Here is a 16,715-nt window from a genome sequence, read left to right as displayed (position 1 = left end):
CAGAAGCCATACATTATTGTTGTTCAGACATAAGAGAGTTTGGAGGCTCACTGTCTCTTCAGCTGCTCCATGGACTTGTGTTCCTCCTCCAGTCGAGCCCTCACTGCCTTCACTATGGTGGCCTGGAAGAGCTCCGCCCCTCTGGAATCCCCAAAAACACGCATCAGGTCACCTTGGTCATTTTGTAGGCCTTATATTGTACACATTAACATCAGTGTTAATTTAACCCCTGCTGTAGCCACAAAAGAAAACATACACGTCGTACACATGTACCAGTTACAGCAGTGGTTCCCAAAGTGTGTGAGTGTGTTTGTGTGTGTGTGTGTGTGTGTGTGTGTGTGTGTGTGTGTGTGTGTGTGTGTGTGTGTGTGTGTGTGTGTGTGTGTGTGTGTGTGTGTGTGTGTGCGCGCGCGTGCGCGCACGTTTAACCAATTTAGCCATTTAGACGCTGGCTAGTCACTTCGAGCCGCGCTGCGAGCATGTAGTATATCTGCTATTTCTGTCTGAGTGCAGTACCTGGAGGCTAGGATCTGCGAGGCCCGGATGTCTGCGACCACGTGGAGGAAGTAGTAGCTCATGAACACTCGTCTCTGGAGGAGCAGGAAGGCGAAGCAGATGCTGTCCCAGATGATGCCTGCCTCGTCGCTGGGCAGCTCACAGCGGTGTTCCCCTGGAAATGCAAGGGAAAGGTTTGTTTCCAAACGCTACCTGTTGTCCATGATGGAAAGTGTGTACGCTTAGAGAACAAAGATAACAAACAAAGAGAGAGATGTCTCTAAGTCTTGATGAATTGAATACACAGGAACACAATGGAAACAAGGAAGCAAGTTTTATCATTGTTGTATAACTGTACAAACTGTTAATCAATCAATCAATCAATCAATCAATCAATCAATCAATCAATCAATCAATCAATTTAAACACTCAGAGAGTTAAAAACCCTAACTGGTCCATTTGGTTCCATTTTAGTTTGGGGTGTACTTGAAATGTAAAGGTTTTAGAAACACTAGAAGGACTCTATGTCTTACGCAGCAGGTTCTGGTCCATGGTGATGTTGTAGTCCTTGATGGTACAGGCCAAGCTGAACAGCTGGATCAGCCAGCAGTGTACGATCAGGGAGTTGATGTAGCCACAGGCCAGGATCTGAACAAACACAAAGCAATTGGGACTCAGTGGAATACATCAACAAGGGGTCCAGGACCCCTAGGGGGTCCTCAGAGTTACTACAGGTGGGATAGAGACATCTTTGTGTGATAGGAACTTTTACATTAACCACTTGAACCCTAGCATCCCTATATTCTGAGGGGAATATTTGCCGAAAATAGACGATCTACAAGCTATTATATACAAGGTTGTACCACGGTGTCATGCTAAGAAATTGCAAAAATAGGTGATCTACAAGCACATTTTGAAAGCCCCCCCTGTGCACCTCAATCTGCATTCTCTATTTTTTGTCACTGGAGGGTGTCATAGGACAAGTTCAAAACAGTGGGTTGGGGGCACCCGCGGTCCAAGCGCATACCACATAGGCTCTGTGCAGCATGCCGCAGGTTTGTGCTGGACACAAAGTAACAGTTCAAGAGAATAATAATAATCCTAAGCGTTTAGTTTACTTTAAAACAGAAAGAAATGGGTTTGTGCTTCCGACCTGATGAAGGCCAACACGTGGCCGAAACATTTGTACCAAGTCATTTTGTCTGCGTCGCATAGAGGACACTCACGGAGAGGATGTTCTTCATGGTGATGACAAAGATGTTGTAGGCGATCAGGAAGTCCCAGTAGTGGAGGATCTTCTTGATTGGCTTGAGCAGCAGGTCGCCCCCGAAGAGCAGGAAGTAGAAGCAGGCCACCAGGTAGCCCATGCAGAAGACACTGATGCGTGTGGTGCCGGTGATGAAGATGATGGTGAGCACGAACCAGAAGAGGTAGCTGAACATGATCACCTTCAGCATGTCCAGGTAGGACCTACAGGACCACCACACATGATTATTGGTTAGACCTGTGGTTCTCAACTTGTGGGTCCCCAAAGTACTTTGGGGGGGGGGGGGGGGGGGGGGGGGGTCCCCAGATGCTTGACTTAATGTGCAACTTTGTTTTCTTTTTGAGCGGTGGTCACACCGTCTCCTATACGTGGCCGTGTGTGTGGGTATGCGTCCGTCCGTCCGTGTCTGTATGTAGCCTCAAGCCTGCAGTACCTTTTCTGACCACACATGTTAAGGGAGGGGCGCTGTTCTTCAGCCTCAGGCCAGTCACACTCACATTCACACACACACATACACACGCACGCACGCACGCACGCACACACACACACACACACACACACACATACACACACGCAGCCTCCACCGCTCAGTTCACACGAGTGTGATTTTTTCTTTTCTTTTTTAATAATCTTTATCCCACAATTTTGTAACCCATTTTCACCCAGTGCCAATTATGTAATCCTGGGCTCTGCTCTCCCTCTGCCGCACCTGAGGAGACAACGGACTGACCTCATGCTTCCTTCTATGCATGAGGAGTCCAAGTTGCTTCTTTTCACCTTACAGTGGGGATTTCCCCGGGTTTGGACGTAGCACGTGGAAGGAACACGTTTATTCCAACCAGTTCCTTTCCCCTCCATCAGGCGCCCCGGCTGGCCAGGTGGAGGCATTATAGAGACCAGGATTACTGCATGTTTTTGTGAGGGTATCTACCCTAGGAGACACGGGGAGAACATGCAAACTCCACACAGAAGTGCCCTATTGCCAACCAGGATAATGGCTTTTGATTATCGTGATAATATCGTAAATCGCGATTTCTTTTGTCACAATAATCGCAATATGACATTTTCATATCGTCCCATCCCTAACACACACACACACACACACACACACACACACACACACACACACACACACACACACACACACACACACACACACACACACACACACACACACACACACACACACACACACACACACACACACACACACACACACACACACACACACACACACACACACACACACACACACACACACACACACACACACACACACACACACACAGACACAGACAAACACACACACAGACAAACACATACACCCAGACTGACGGTCAGATAATGCAGTTTTACAAAGTATGCATCCATGTGTTTAGTTTTTTTTTACACAGTATGTACACAGTATAATTGGCCCATCAATCCCAATTAGCATGTCACTTATAGTCAGAACAACAAGGGGAAGAAGAGTGTGATCGATGGCTCTGCAACCCGATCGCCTGTCACTCAGCACAGGTACACAGACAGCTATACGTTCCCAGCACAACAAACACGCTAAAAGCATGCATATGGATCTTGCTTTTTATCATCAGGAGGGCGGGAGTGCATCTCCAGTGGTCCCTTAATGCGATGCGGGGCCCGGGTGCGGAGAACACATAGTTAGGAAGTCAGCGTGCATTACAGTAACTACCATGGACCCACAGGCAGCACAAGCATGATGTAAATTTACTTAAATACTTTTTTTGTCTTAGGAATGCGACAAATTAAAAAAAATATTATTGGACTCAAGTCTCCATGGCGTGAGTAATCAATAGAAAAAAAGTCATTTGGGGGGTGAACTACTCCTTTGAGCGACTTGTTGAAAGTTTCCAGCTCATATATGATAACAGCAGTTCTATCTATTTATTTTGTAGAAAATATTTAGGCGAGAAATTAAAAACCTTCTATTCCAGTTCAAGTTCAAACTTGTATTATTCAATGTCAGTTGTAAATAGAGTTGATTATTTTTTCTGTTACCTTCATAATGAGACCATGCCCATGCATTTATTCCAAATGGTTCAAGAAAAACAATCAATTTACTTTGGGTATGCTGTGTATAGGTGTATTTTTTTTCTTTCTTTTTTGCTAATAATACAGGATTGTAAACAGGTTAATCTTTTTCATAGACTTGTCTGTGTGAAAAAAAGAAGCAAAAAAAAGAAAAAAACGCCCCTATCACACAAATATTGGCTGCCCCACCCCCCCTGTAATAACTCTGAGGACCACCTAGGGGTCCTGGACCCCCTGTTGAAGCCTTACAAACAAACCGATGAAGTGGGCTTTGATATGTACAGTATGCTGAAGCTCTGGAGAGGAGAGGCTGAGTGAGTGGCCTTGGTTCATCACCGTGTGTGTGCGTGCGCGTGTGTGTGTGCGTGCGTGCGTGCGTGCGTGCGTGCGTGCGTGCGTGCGTGTGTGTGTGTGTGTGTGTGTGCGTGCGTGTGTGTCTCTGTGTGTGTGTGTGCGTGGAGAGAGAAAATACCTTTCCATACTTAAAAGCTATTTATTGAGTTAGAGTACAGGGCGAGAGCGTCTGAGTCTCAGAGTGACGGACAGAGTGTTTTCTGTGGGATTATGGATTGCCCCCCCCCCCAACTCCCCCACCCCCACCTCCTCCCCCACCCACCCCCACCCGCCCTTGTATCCGTAATTTGATCCTGGCAGGGAAGCGATGGCATAAGTGGTGCTGTGTGGTGCGGACAGGACGGACAGGCGCATACGCTCGCGCGTGTGTGTATGTGTGTTTGTGTGTGTGCTTTCTCTCGCTGTGCTATAGGGCGTTGTTGATGGACACAGAGTGCGTTAATAAAAGACTTGTCCACTTTGTGCATCAAAAAAGTGGAATGTGAAGAGCAGATAATCAATGACCGTGGACAGGTCAGGATGCTCTTGCTGGCCTTCTCTGATCCACTGGTTCTCAACCTGTGGGTCAGGACCCCGCAGGATTAGGATATTATATATATTATATAGCAAACTATAAAAAAGGTCAAATATTGGCCAAATTGTCTGCTATGTTATATATATATATATATATATATATATATATATATATATATATATATACTTAAGACATAAGACATTTATGATGTCAGTCATCTCCATTTTTGGGAAAAGTTAAATCTTTGCATTTTCCCCATTCACAGTCAATGGAGAAAATCTATTCACAAATAAATCAATATAAATTAAACTAACGTATCTCTTAGCAAAATGCAAGCAGACGAGTACCGATGAAGCTGGTCAATTTGACTGACAAAACTGTGGTTGGAGTAGCGCGGCAAAATATTACGTTTATCCGTAAAGAAAGAAAGAAAGAAAGAAAGAAAGAAAGACAGACAAATACTACAGTCGGACAAGTACTAATTAATTGAATTTAGGGGTTAAGGACTATTTTATTAGTTCACAGCCTTGGACAATAGTCAGAGTCACTGGACCTGTTTGAATATGAGAAAAGAGCACCAGGGGGGTTAAGAATTCACAATCTCAACAACTGGCTTTGGTGTCTGCATACTAGGCAGTTAGTTTAAGCTTGACGATTTTCAGGACGGCAACGCCAGGCGGAGTGCGGCTGCTATGACGTAATCGCCGTAGCAGTCAAAATCGTTAAGCAAACAGCCGTCGGCGATGGGGTCCCACTCCTTTTACTGGACGCTTTGGTTCCCATGGCGACGCGTCTACACAGCAGACGTTTTAGGCGCAACGTGGAAAGGGAGCTTCACAGAGTACAGACGGCTGCAACGGCGGCAGGTTAATCTATCGAGCGCTGATCATTTCCGGTAACTGTTGCCATCTGCCGTAGCCGCCATTTGCTTAAAGTCGCTATTGACAGGAAAGAGGCAGAGGAAAAAACAGTGAAATCAGCTGGGGCAGTGTGTGTGTGAGGGGGGCATCAAGGCCACTAAGGCCTCAGGGTTTGTCATTTTCTGATGGGAAGAAGGCCAAAATGAGAGGCCATGTATAACTGTATGTATTCACATACATACAGTTAACAAAAACCTCACAAGTTTGCTCGGCCAGTATTCGTTTCAAAGTGTCCCCGAGCAAATTAGTGTAACTGCTCGCCTCCACCGTGGGCTCATCTCGGCCATCTGAGCTGCCATCAGCTGGGTGAACCTTTAAAAACAAGTAGCCTTCCCTCAGGGAAGAAAGAAATGACTCCCCTTTCCCTAGCAGTGTAGCCCCTTGTACCTGCAGTGGATGAAGTCGGGGACGGGGTTGTGCACAGCGAACGAGGCAGCGTCCAGGTCTCTGCAGATCTCCACGTTGTCTCCGGCCAGGAGGCGCACAGCCGCCTTGTTCTCGTCCTCAAAGACCTGCCTCTGGAGGGAGGCGCACAGCAGGAGCATGAAGTCATCTGGGACAGGAGGGAGGAGGAGAGGAGAAGTGAGGAGAGCAGACAAGAGGAGTGGAGGAGGTACACTACTGTATCGGGCTAGTCCCAGTTGTTCGGTGTCCCAGTTGGGCGAACAGACTGTAAAGCAAGCGATCTTCATCCCATTCATGCGTTTATCGTGCGCGTTATAAATATAACGATTGCATTCACCACGGCTTCGTAACTCGCGCGGCCGGCGGCCCTGGCCCGCTCTTCGCGGGCACTCGCGCCTGCGGCGCTCGGGCGCGAAGAGCAGGACCAAGGTCCGCTGGCCTTCGCGCCGCTTGCAATGACGTGGACAATAATTACAGTCTGTTCGCCCAACTGGGACACCGGACAACTGGGATTTTCCCACTGTATCGGCAAACTGGCAAAGCAGTGATTCGCAACCTTTTTCATTTCAAGGAGCCCCAGTTTGATATGCATTAGGCCACAGACCCCAATCTACACTGTAAAATCGTAACTTTTAATTTAACAGAAATGTAGTTCCTACAGTAACAATCAATCATTTAGCTATGGACCCCTCAAGGACCGCTTGGGGGTCCCTGGACACTACGTTGAGAACCAGTGTGGTAAAGGGATTTATAATTCCTACAGCCAGCCTTTGCTGACGTCTACAGTGCATGATACTCACTGAAAGCAAAAGGGAGGGTTCAGACACTGCATATACAGTAGTTACAGTATAGCACAAGTTAAGAGACAGTAACAGAGTTAGGAGCAAAAGAGTTCTCATTCATTCCTAGTAGGACAACAGAGAACAAATGATACGTACAGATGAGGAACAGTGGGTTGGGTTTGGTGTGGAAGTCTGGAACGTAGAGCCACTTCACCACCTTAGAATCCGTGTTGGAGTTAGCAAATCTCCAGGGATAATCTAGAAGAACGACAACCAGTGACTGCATGAGTATGATTTTATACACATTGTATGATTTACAAGCTCATTATGTGTCACAGCGCGGCATGTTGTGATATTCCAAATCTGCAATTTTTGGCGAGCAACAACATTTAACGGAAAAGTACCGGTATAAACCAGGCTAGGCGCCCGCTGGCCTACTGGTTTAGGCGCATACCATATGGGGCTGTTAAGTATGACATCATTTTGTAGGCAGAGGAGAATTTCTGCCCCCAGTTTCCGTGAATCTTTTTACTATTTCTACTATTTACACATTTTTGGAGCTGTGTGAAGCACAGGCTCCCTATACGTGGCTGTGTGGGTCTGTGTGTGTGTCTGTCTGTCTGTCTGTGTGTCTGTGTGTGTGTCTGTGTGTATGTAGCCTGAACTTCCTAAACTTCGGCACGCCACTAGTCCCACAGTTTTGCCACCACACACTCGCGCCATATGTCAAATCGACCGGCTTACTCGGGAATCGTGGGCTATTACTTTTCTAAGAGAAAGGTTCTATAGTTTAATTGATATTAATTTATTAGTGAATTAATTTTCCCCATTGACTTATATTGGGAATTGCAAAAACTCACATTCAATTATTTGTCTCTCGCAAACCATAGGGGCTAGAGTTTCAAGACTTGGAGAGGAGGTTCATAATGATTTCAAGGATTAAATAAAAAATAATTGTGTCATTTGGCCGCATGGTGGCGCCATAACACCCCACTTTACGTTTTGGCCTGTAACTCTTGAACCGTAGGTCGGAAAATTAAAAATATTTTTTCCCTGGATTCCTTGGGTCATGACGCATCTCCCCATATAGGCCACGCCCATTTGCGCCATGATAGATTTTCCGCCATCTTGAATTTTCTCCAAAACACACTTTTTGCTCCTTCTCCTACATATTTTCTTCAAATGTCACAAAAATCGGTACACATGATCCACACACACACACACACACACACACACACACACACACACACACACACACACACACACAGCTCCACTTCACACGGGTGTGATTTTCTTCTCTTTGTTGTTGAAAGGAAAGTGTTAGAATTATACTTTAGTCGTTATTTTTTAGTCGTTGTTTTTTGAAATAGCGAGGGACAGAAAATGCTCTGGGGGCAGATTCTCCTCTGCCTACAAAATGATGTCACGGCTTAAAAGCCCCATAGGCATTGCCACATAAGCATTGATGCCTGACAGCGTCGCCAGTTCGATTCCCTATCCGGACAACCTTTGCCGCATGTCTCTCCCCATCTCTCCCCCCATTTCCTGTCAGTCTACTGTCCTATCCAATAAAGGCATAAATGCCCCAAAACAAATCTTAAAAAATAAAAAATAAAAAAAAAGCTTTTTATAAGCTTTTCATTGATCCCTGTGTGGAAATTACATCATCACAGCAGCATAATTCTACACAATTCCATTAATGACAAATAAAAACAAAACTAAAATAAAATGTGACATCTTTTTACATTGTACAGATGTAACATTCCAAGGTTTCAGAGGAACATCAGCGGAATGTCACAGACAAAGAGGGGGGATTTGCCAAGTGTGAAATGATGCCAGGTGCGAATTGGCCTCTTTTCACACGTGGAAAATCAGGCACAACAACAAAATACTGTTCAGGGGAAGATCAGGGAAAGTGAAGAGAAGTGTAAAGAGGTCAGATATAATACTCTATTACAAGTAAAGTCTGGTATTGAGAATTTACTTTAGTAAAAGTACAAAAGTACATTCTATTAACTAGTCCGGTCATTCAGGGTAAAAAATACCCCTGAATTGTACTTAAGCAGTGGTGGAAAAAGTACTCACATTTTATACTTTTGTAAAGTATTAATACTGCAATGTAGAAATACTCTGTTACAAGTAAAAGTCCAGAATTCAAAATATACTTGAGTAAAAGTACAAAAGTATTGGCGTCGAAATGTACTTAAAGCACCAAAAGTAAAAGTACAAAATGTTTGAAAATAGCCAATCTACAAGCTCACAACGCGTCGCTCACTATGCGACGCGTTGTGAGCTTGTAGATCGTCTATTTTCAAATAGCCTATAAATAGGGCTAAAGTTGTGAATGCATGTTTTATAATATCATAATTGAATATCTGCAAAGTAACTAGTAACTAAAGTTTTCAAATAACTGTAGCGGAGTAAAAGTACAATATTTGGATCCAAGATGTAGTGGAGTAGAAGTAAAAGTACTGAAAACTGGAAATACTCAAGTAAGCACAAATACCTCAAAACTCTACTTAAGTACAGTACTTAAGTACATGTACTTAGTTACTTTACACCACTGTACTTAAGTGCAGTACTTGAGTAAATGTCCTTAGTCACTTTACATCACTGTTTGATATGAGGGGGGTTGGGAGGACTGGAGGTCCGTACATCACTGTTTGATATGAGGGGGGTTGGGAGGACTGGAGGTCCGTACATCACTGTTTGATATGAGGGGGGTTAGGAGGACTGGAGGTCCGGTACCTTTGCAGGCTGCAGGCGGGATCCCGATGCACAGTGAGTACTGGAAGGTCAGCATGCAGGCCAGGAAGCAGCAATACTTGGGCCAGATCTCGGCGATGGCCTTCCGTCGTCGCCTGTACATCACCACTATCAGAGCCAAGGCGTGCAGCATGGCGTAGAAGTCCATGCGCTGGCCGATCACGTTCACCACGAGCAGCAGGCACGTCTGCCCCACCACGGGTACGGTACGGCGCGCAGAGAAGGGAAGAGGAAAGAATGTGAGAAATATATCGTTTCAGTTCATTGTCGCTATCGACAAATGCCTTCTAAACCAGGAGTAGTTCTTTCATGAGTTTTCAATAACGTTCAAAAATAGCTGTTGTACAAGCTCGCGGCACGAAGCTGCCTTGTGTCTACTGTCTACTCTGAGGAGCGCCGTGTCCGGCTACTGTGGACCAAATTATATGGTAGCACACTAGCATAGCATCGCTTGCTAACGTCTATATATCATGATTAACAGGAGTTAGAAGATACTGAGACAAATGAACACATTTGTCACAGTAACATCTTTATTAGATGTGTGTCGGATGGATATTCACACAGTAAAATCTTTATTAGATATGTGAATATGGATATTCACACATACTTGAGATACGGTATTTTGAAGCCAACTGCCCTTTTTGCCAGTTAAATAAATTGTGAAACGCCTGCATTTGTCTTTTTTGGGCTGTGGTTAACGCAGTCAAACATTGGGCGCCAAGTACAGTACCCCTGGTTCAACAAAATGTATATTGTGGATGTGGTTAAGAGTCGATTTGTTCACTTTGAGGTTTTGCTGTGTACTCAGTGTGCCATGTGTTGTGCACTGTTGTGTACTGTGCATTGCGGGGCACACCCAACCTCCAGTCCAAACTTGTAGAAGAAATAGTTGATGAAGTATTTGACAAAGTTGACGATGCCGTTGTCCAGGTGCTGCCGAGTTATGTCGTGAAAGATGATCTTGGCGGCGGGAGGAGACAGCTTGTTCCTCAGTCTGAAGAACTCTTGGTGTCTGTAGATGGTCACCTCGAACGCCAGGATGGCCAGCATCAACAGGTTGTTCTAAACACACACACACACACCAGTAACCGAGGGAGAAATACGAAATGTTTGCTGATTTCTAACTAGAGATGTACCGATTTTTCCGTCCCGATACGAAGCCCATAACTTGCGTTTCAGTCGATACAGAGTACGTAGTAACACATTCACCGCCGAGGGCGTATATATATAAGTTGTCAAATCCAACGCTTTAGCGTAGAGGGTGTACAGTATATTTGAGTCTTTTCAGTGGAGAGTAATAGACAGTGCTCTCCCGCAGCGTGATGCAAAGACTCAAATTCCCATGATCCATCCGGAAATCCTTCTGGCAGTCCACAACAATGTAATGAATTTCTGAAAAATGGATATATCTCGGATTTATCTCCCAGATTGCATTTTTGGTCAAAGAAGCCTTTTTCTACAGAACAGTTATTATTTTTATTTTCTGGGTGAACGACAAGATGATCGCCTGCAGCTCGGGACATCGTGTGTACTTTACACACACGTTGCATTCCTGATGCCGCCCAAAAAAAAGGTAAAAACACTGAAAAACCCTGGCAGTGGTGGATGAATGTGTTAACAGCTTAGGAATGAAACGTTATGAGTAAGGCTGCAAAGTACCGAAAAAAAACTTTTGTTAAAAGTCATGACTTTTTCATATTTTTACTTTTCAATTGCAATTCTGCTCTAGAAAAAAAAATGCTGGTTCCTTTAGCTCTTTGAACATTATTTGGCTTATATCCTTTTCCAGTTCAGTCCAATGTTTTCCAGTCCAGAACACCAACTTCCTCGTAATCAATTAAGATCAAAGCTTGATCTAAACACACCGAAAATAGCCAATCATACACGCTCGTGGATTGTTGGAAGACACCCTGGCCAGCCCACTCACCCTGAGGTGCTCCAACAGGGTTTCCTGGGCGAGCTTCCTGAGGCCCACCCAGTTGGCTGGATCCACAGGCTTCTTGTACAACGCGGAGCTATTCATCTCCGCCACCTGCTCGGGTGAGTAGTCATCTGGCTGGGGAGACAAAGCATGCCAGGTTTTCCTAGAATTATTCATGCCTTCTTACTTGCCCGCATCCACATGAAGATAAAACTATGCTACTAATATTCATAACAATAAATAATAATAATAGGTCTAAGGCAAAACTTTTCTTATGAACGTTTCTTTATGCAAACGTTCAGTCAGCTTGTGTATGAAACAGTCTAGTTAGAAGTGGGTTTCTCTAAAGCCTGCTCCCATGTGGTACTTCCAACCCAAACCTAAAAGAACATGTTAAAATACTGCGGTACTTAACCCAGACATGATTTATCATGTGTGATTTATCGTGTGTGTGAGAGAGTGTGTGTGTGTGTGTGTGTGTGTGTGTGTGTGTGTGTGTGTGTGTGTGTGTGTGTGTGTGTGTGTGTGTGTGTGTGTGCAGGGGCGTCACAAGGGGTAGGAAAGTGGGACTGAGTTACTAGGGCCCAAGGTGGTGGAGGGGCCTTAATTATTTTATACTTTAGCTATTGAAAAATAGCAGATATACAAGCTCACAGCGCGGCACCGAGTGCCGCGCTGTGAGCTTGTAGATCTGCTATTTTTGAAAAGTTGTGAAAATGTGTGCAAATCTTTGAATATATGTATTTTTTAAGTGAACATTTGTAACTCAAATTTTGCTTCTGGGGGGTCCCTGGAACTCAATATTTTGAGATGGGGTTCCGTGGCCAAATACATACCATTTTGGGGGTCCTTCACATGAAAAGGTTTGAGCTCCACTGACATAGAAACATAGGTTTTTCAAAAAACCTCAGAAGGATTTGAAATATTCAAAGATTTTCATGATTTTTCAAAAATAGCAGATTCTACAAGCTCGCAGCGCGGCACTCGGTGCCGCGCAGTGAGCTTGTATATCTGCTATTTTTCAATAGTTAAAGCACAGGGGCCCCGCAGTGAATCCTTGTACCCAGGGCCCAGAATTTGGTGCGACACCCCTGTGTGTGTGCGTGCTTGTGTGTGTGTGTGAGAGAGAGAGGGCGGTCACGGTGATATGTACCATATTGCATGTCTTGGAGTAGGAGGGCGGGTCTATGGACTCCAGCTGGTACAACATCTTGCAGATGATGATCACACAGGTCCAGACGGTGCACACGCTGGAGGCCAGCGGGCGGATCTGGCTGTAGGGCAGAGCGAAGGCCCAGGACGCCACAAACACGTAGTTGAACAGAGACACCTTGCAGGAGGACAGCAGCACAACAGATCAACAGATCAGTGGGTCTCTCGACCCTTTTCACTCCCGAAAATAATGTGTATTTGTCCGTGTAACGCCTATCAGGACATTTCTATTGCAAAGGGACACTGGCATACAAGCTGTGTGTTGTTAAAAAGTCACTTACAAGACTTTTAAGATAGCAGATCTACAAGCTGACAGCGCATCGCTACCCTGTAGAGCGGCTATCCAAATAGCTGATGTATATAGGGTTAAAGGGATATTTCACTTTCAAATAAACTTTTGGTAATTTTTATCGTCTAATCAGGCTTTTATGAACACCCTGAACAGTTTTTAATTTGCTTCATTCAATATTTAGATATATGATGTAAATGTTACCAGGGCCTCTTCCTGCAGGACGCCTCCCCACAGCCATTGTAACTTCAAACTCCATTTTAACCATGATATATTCCTTAACACATTAAACGCCCACGTGGTGCCCACGCGCCAATCTCTTTGATGTTTACGTGTGCCCACGACGCGTTCAACGCGTTGTACAGTAAACTATACAGTACTGTAGCTACTGTACTTGGCTACCGCGGTGATGATCCAAACTCCATTCCCCAAAATGCAGCGTGAAATTACGTCACCCGGACGTGCTGTCTGTCTCGTTGACTTCCTGTTTAGCGGCTGCACAAAAATGCTGTTTTCTCCAGATTATTTTCCTTTTTTCTTTTTTTCTCAAAACGGCGGCCTCTTCTACCGGCCGTAACACAAACACTGTGGCTTAGAATTCACCGTTTGTCAGCCTTCTGATTGGTCCCTGAGACTCCCTGACTGGCCAACCAGAAAAAAACATTCACTTTTTGCTATCGGGGGTGGAGTTTGTGCAGTGGAGAATGTTGCTTCAGGCTTTCAAAAACTGTCCGCTCTGCGCGACACGGCTTTCGTCCAGTACGGCCGCGGGCGGTGATAGCGATCTCGCTCATCATAATGAATAAGCTTCAACAAACTAGTTCACATGGACCTTATCAATGGTCTAAGAGTTACGATTGGGTACATATATTTTAAATGGGCAGAATTACGAAAAGCCAGCCTATTATGTGAGGAGAACTATAATCTGGCTCTCCTCTTCCTACCCAAGATGCAAAGCGCTTTCTCTTTCTATTTCTATTCTCTCTCTGATCCAGAGGATTAAACAAATTAAAACATATATTTTCGGGGGAAAACTACTGTTTTGCTATGTAATTACTGTACCTTTGTCTTCCCTTTTTATTAATATCACCTAGATGTTTTTCCTTTGGTACTTTATATAGCTGTAATGAGGCTATGAAAAAATAAAAAAATCCCATTCACTGCCACTATAAAAACAATCTGCCCAGGGTCAAATGTCCCACCATAGTAACAGGGCAGAATGGGGCGGGATTTGCAAAAGCCTGAATTGATAAAAAACGGTCCTGACTGAAAGAAAAGATTTTCGCGAAATAAACAGGACATGCTTGGATTACATTTACTCTGATTACTTTTCTCGCCAGTACTTCAAAGGTAGGTAAAATGGCGGGTTGCCATGGGCACCAGCAAATTAAAAGTTGAATAATTCTGGGCACCCGCTGTGTTAAAAACACCCATTATTTTTTCTGGTGACTCATACTACATTACTACTAAAGTTATCGATTTTTCTTCATTTATTTTTAATAATTTCTTATTGTATTGATTTTTTTCCATTTTCCCAAAGAATTATTAAAAATTAAATGAAAACAAGTTATTGAAAAAACACGGCCTGTTCACGTATTAGGAGGGTAGTATGAGTCACCAGAAAAGATAATGGGTGTTTCTAATGAATATATCATGGTTAAAATGGAGTTTGAAGTTACAATGCGTGTGTATGGAGAGAGGACCTGGGCCTGGAGGGCCTGTTAACATTTACATCAAATATCTAAATATTGAATCAAGCAAATTAAAAACTGTTCATAAAAGCCTGATGAGACGATACAATTACCCCAAAAAAAATTGAAAGTAGAATACCGTATCCCTTTAAAGTGGTTAAACTGATTTTGGTGCTATACTAACCAGTTTGGACAGGGACCACCTAGAACCTCCTCAAGGAGCCCTGGGGGTCCACGGACATGGACCTACTCGAGTAAAGTAAGAGTACCTCAGAATTGTACGATACTGGAGTAAATTAACTTTGTTACTTTCCAATGAATCAAAGCACAAGGAGGGTCGACCTCAAAAATCAAAGTACATTTTCTGTAAATGTTTTCCAAGCCACAGAAGAGGCGACAGACGTTTTGTCAGACATTAGTGACAAACGTCTCTCACCTTTCCTGAGGCATGAAAAAAACGAATTTATATTTATTATTATTAATTATTTTATATTTATGAGTGCGACCCTCTTTGTTCATTGATTCATTGGATAGTAGTTTATTTGGACAACGTACCATCAGAGGGGTTCCGTTTCTACACTCTCAGGGTTCAATAAAACACTCTGAGGACTGGCATACCTCTTTCACGGTGACCAGGATGATGTAGCAGGAGACAATCTTGATGATGTGGATCTCCAGGAGCCACCAGATGAACAGCTGCAGCTTGTGGAAGTACTCCAGGAACTTGAGGAAAAGCACCGTGAGACGGTCCACCACCAGATGCCATTTGTTCTTCAGATCTGACATACAAAGACATACAAAACACTACCTGTTTCTACAGTATCATACATCTATTAAAGGACAACTTTGTTTTTTTACAACAAGGGTTCATATTTTAGATTGTAATTAGAGAAAAGAAAATATGAGTGTTAAAATGTTTTCATTTACTGCTTGCTCTCAATCGTTTTAGTGATTTCAGTGGGTGGGGGCAGGCGATTTCTTTGTTACTATTTACAGTAACACTGAAAGCCTCCATAAGTCACATCTGCCCATGAAAGATTGCGGTGCATCTTGGGAATGGGCTTATTGTGTCTAAAAAGACATATTTAGCCATACCCCCACCCACTGAACCCAAAATCATTAATCAATCTCATCTTTTATTTTCTCCAATTACAACCTAAACATGAACCCTACTTCATAAAAAAAACAAAGTTGTCCTCTAAAGCAGTGTGTAATAACCTTTTGACCTTGGTGTGGTTGATTGAGAGTTTACATTGACTGGCTTTGAGCAGCAAAAATTATAAAAATGAGGAATGTCCAAAAGTAAAAGTTGAACAAAAAAAAGGTTTATAGACCATATTCACTCAGTGGCCATTTTGGCTGGTGTAGTGTACTGTACTGTAGATCAGCTCCTACAAAGTGGTTCTCAAACATTTTCATGTCAAGGACCCCCACATCTACATGAATTTTATACTGTAAATGAATATAAACCATGTCAAATGTTCAGGTGCATGAGCCTCTGTTCATAATTAAATGGCCCATTAAAGAGGCAGAGGTCCAAGACGCAGGCCGTGTGAAAAGATGTTGGCGTAATGTCATAATTTGGACAAGGATTTGGAACTTTGTGTCAGGAGAAAGAAAACCATAGCTCACAGCTCATCATTCTCCGCTGTGTTTTATGGCCTATTTTCTTTTCTGTGTATACACACCACGTCCTGATTTAAGACCAGCGCCTAACGGCTGTCTAAATAGTGCGATGACACCGCCTCGGCTGGGCCGTCAACATTGGGAGACATAATGGGAGAAAGCCGCCGTCGGTCTGACCCAATCTCGCTGTCGAAACAACTACAGCGCGGAGACAAATGGAGTACGAAGCGAAATAAAAAAAGAAATCACCGCTGCGTGGGATTTATTTATAACAACACAGCTTGCGATCAGTCACGATGAGTCATGGTGTTGTTGGGTTGTCCAAAGTGTTGATGGCAGATCCTCCTCTCTGGCACATTCCTCAAAACAACAGAGTGAACTCCTCTGGGATCCTCTGGTGCATCTGAAACCAACAGCCATCAGT

General features: G+C 43.9%; 1 protein-coding gene across 1 annotated transcript in view; it reads right to left on the bottom strand.

The window, feature by feature from the left end:
• The window catches only part of piezo2b (piezo-type mechanosensitive ion channel component 2b), a 202,797-nt gene that overhangs the window by 54,658 nt on the left and 131,424 nt on the right, over positions 1-16,715 (bottom strand). The window contains exons 19-29 of the mRNA XM_080726880.1: positions 15,284-15,444; positions 12,627-12,803; positions 11,480-11,608; positions 10,414-10,614; positions 9,535-9,739; positions 6,943-7,044; positions 5,987-6,152; positions 1,722-1,965; positions 1,029-1,143; positions 517-670; positions 52-141 (exon numbers count right to left, since the gene is read on the bottom strand). Coding sequence (XP_080583006.1) covers positions 52-141; positions 517-670; positions 1,029-1,143; positions 1,722-1,965; positions 5,987-6,152; positions 6,943-7,044; positions 9,535-9,739; positions 10,414-10,614; positions 11,480-11,608; positions 12,627-12,803; positions 15,284-15,444 — 1,744 coding nt within the window. The remainder of the gene's footprint in view (positions 1-51; positions 142-516; positions 671-1,028; positions 1,144-1,721; positions 1,966-5,986; positions 6,153-6,942; positions 7,045-9,534; positions 9,740-10,413; positions 10,615-11,479; positions 11,609-12,626; positions 12,804-15,283; positions 15,445-16,715) is intronic.

Source organism: Nannobrachium achirus, assembly GCF_963921795.1.
Source record: "Nannobrachium achirus genome assembly, chromosome: 5".
In the NCBI taxonomy this organism is placed as follows: domain Eukaryota; kingdom Metazoa; phylum Chordata; class Actinopteri; order Myctophiformes; family Myctophidae; genus Nannobrachium; species Nannobrachium achirus.
This window is presented reverse-complemented; position numbering and strand designations above follow the sequence as displayed.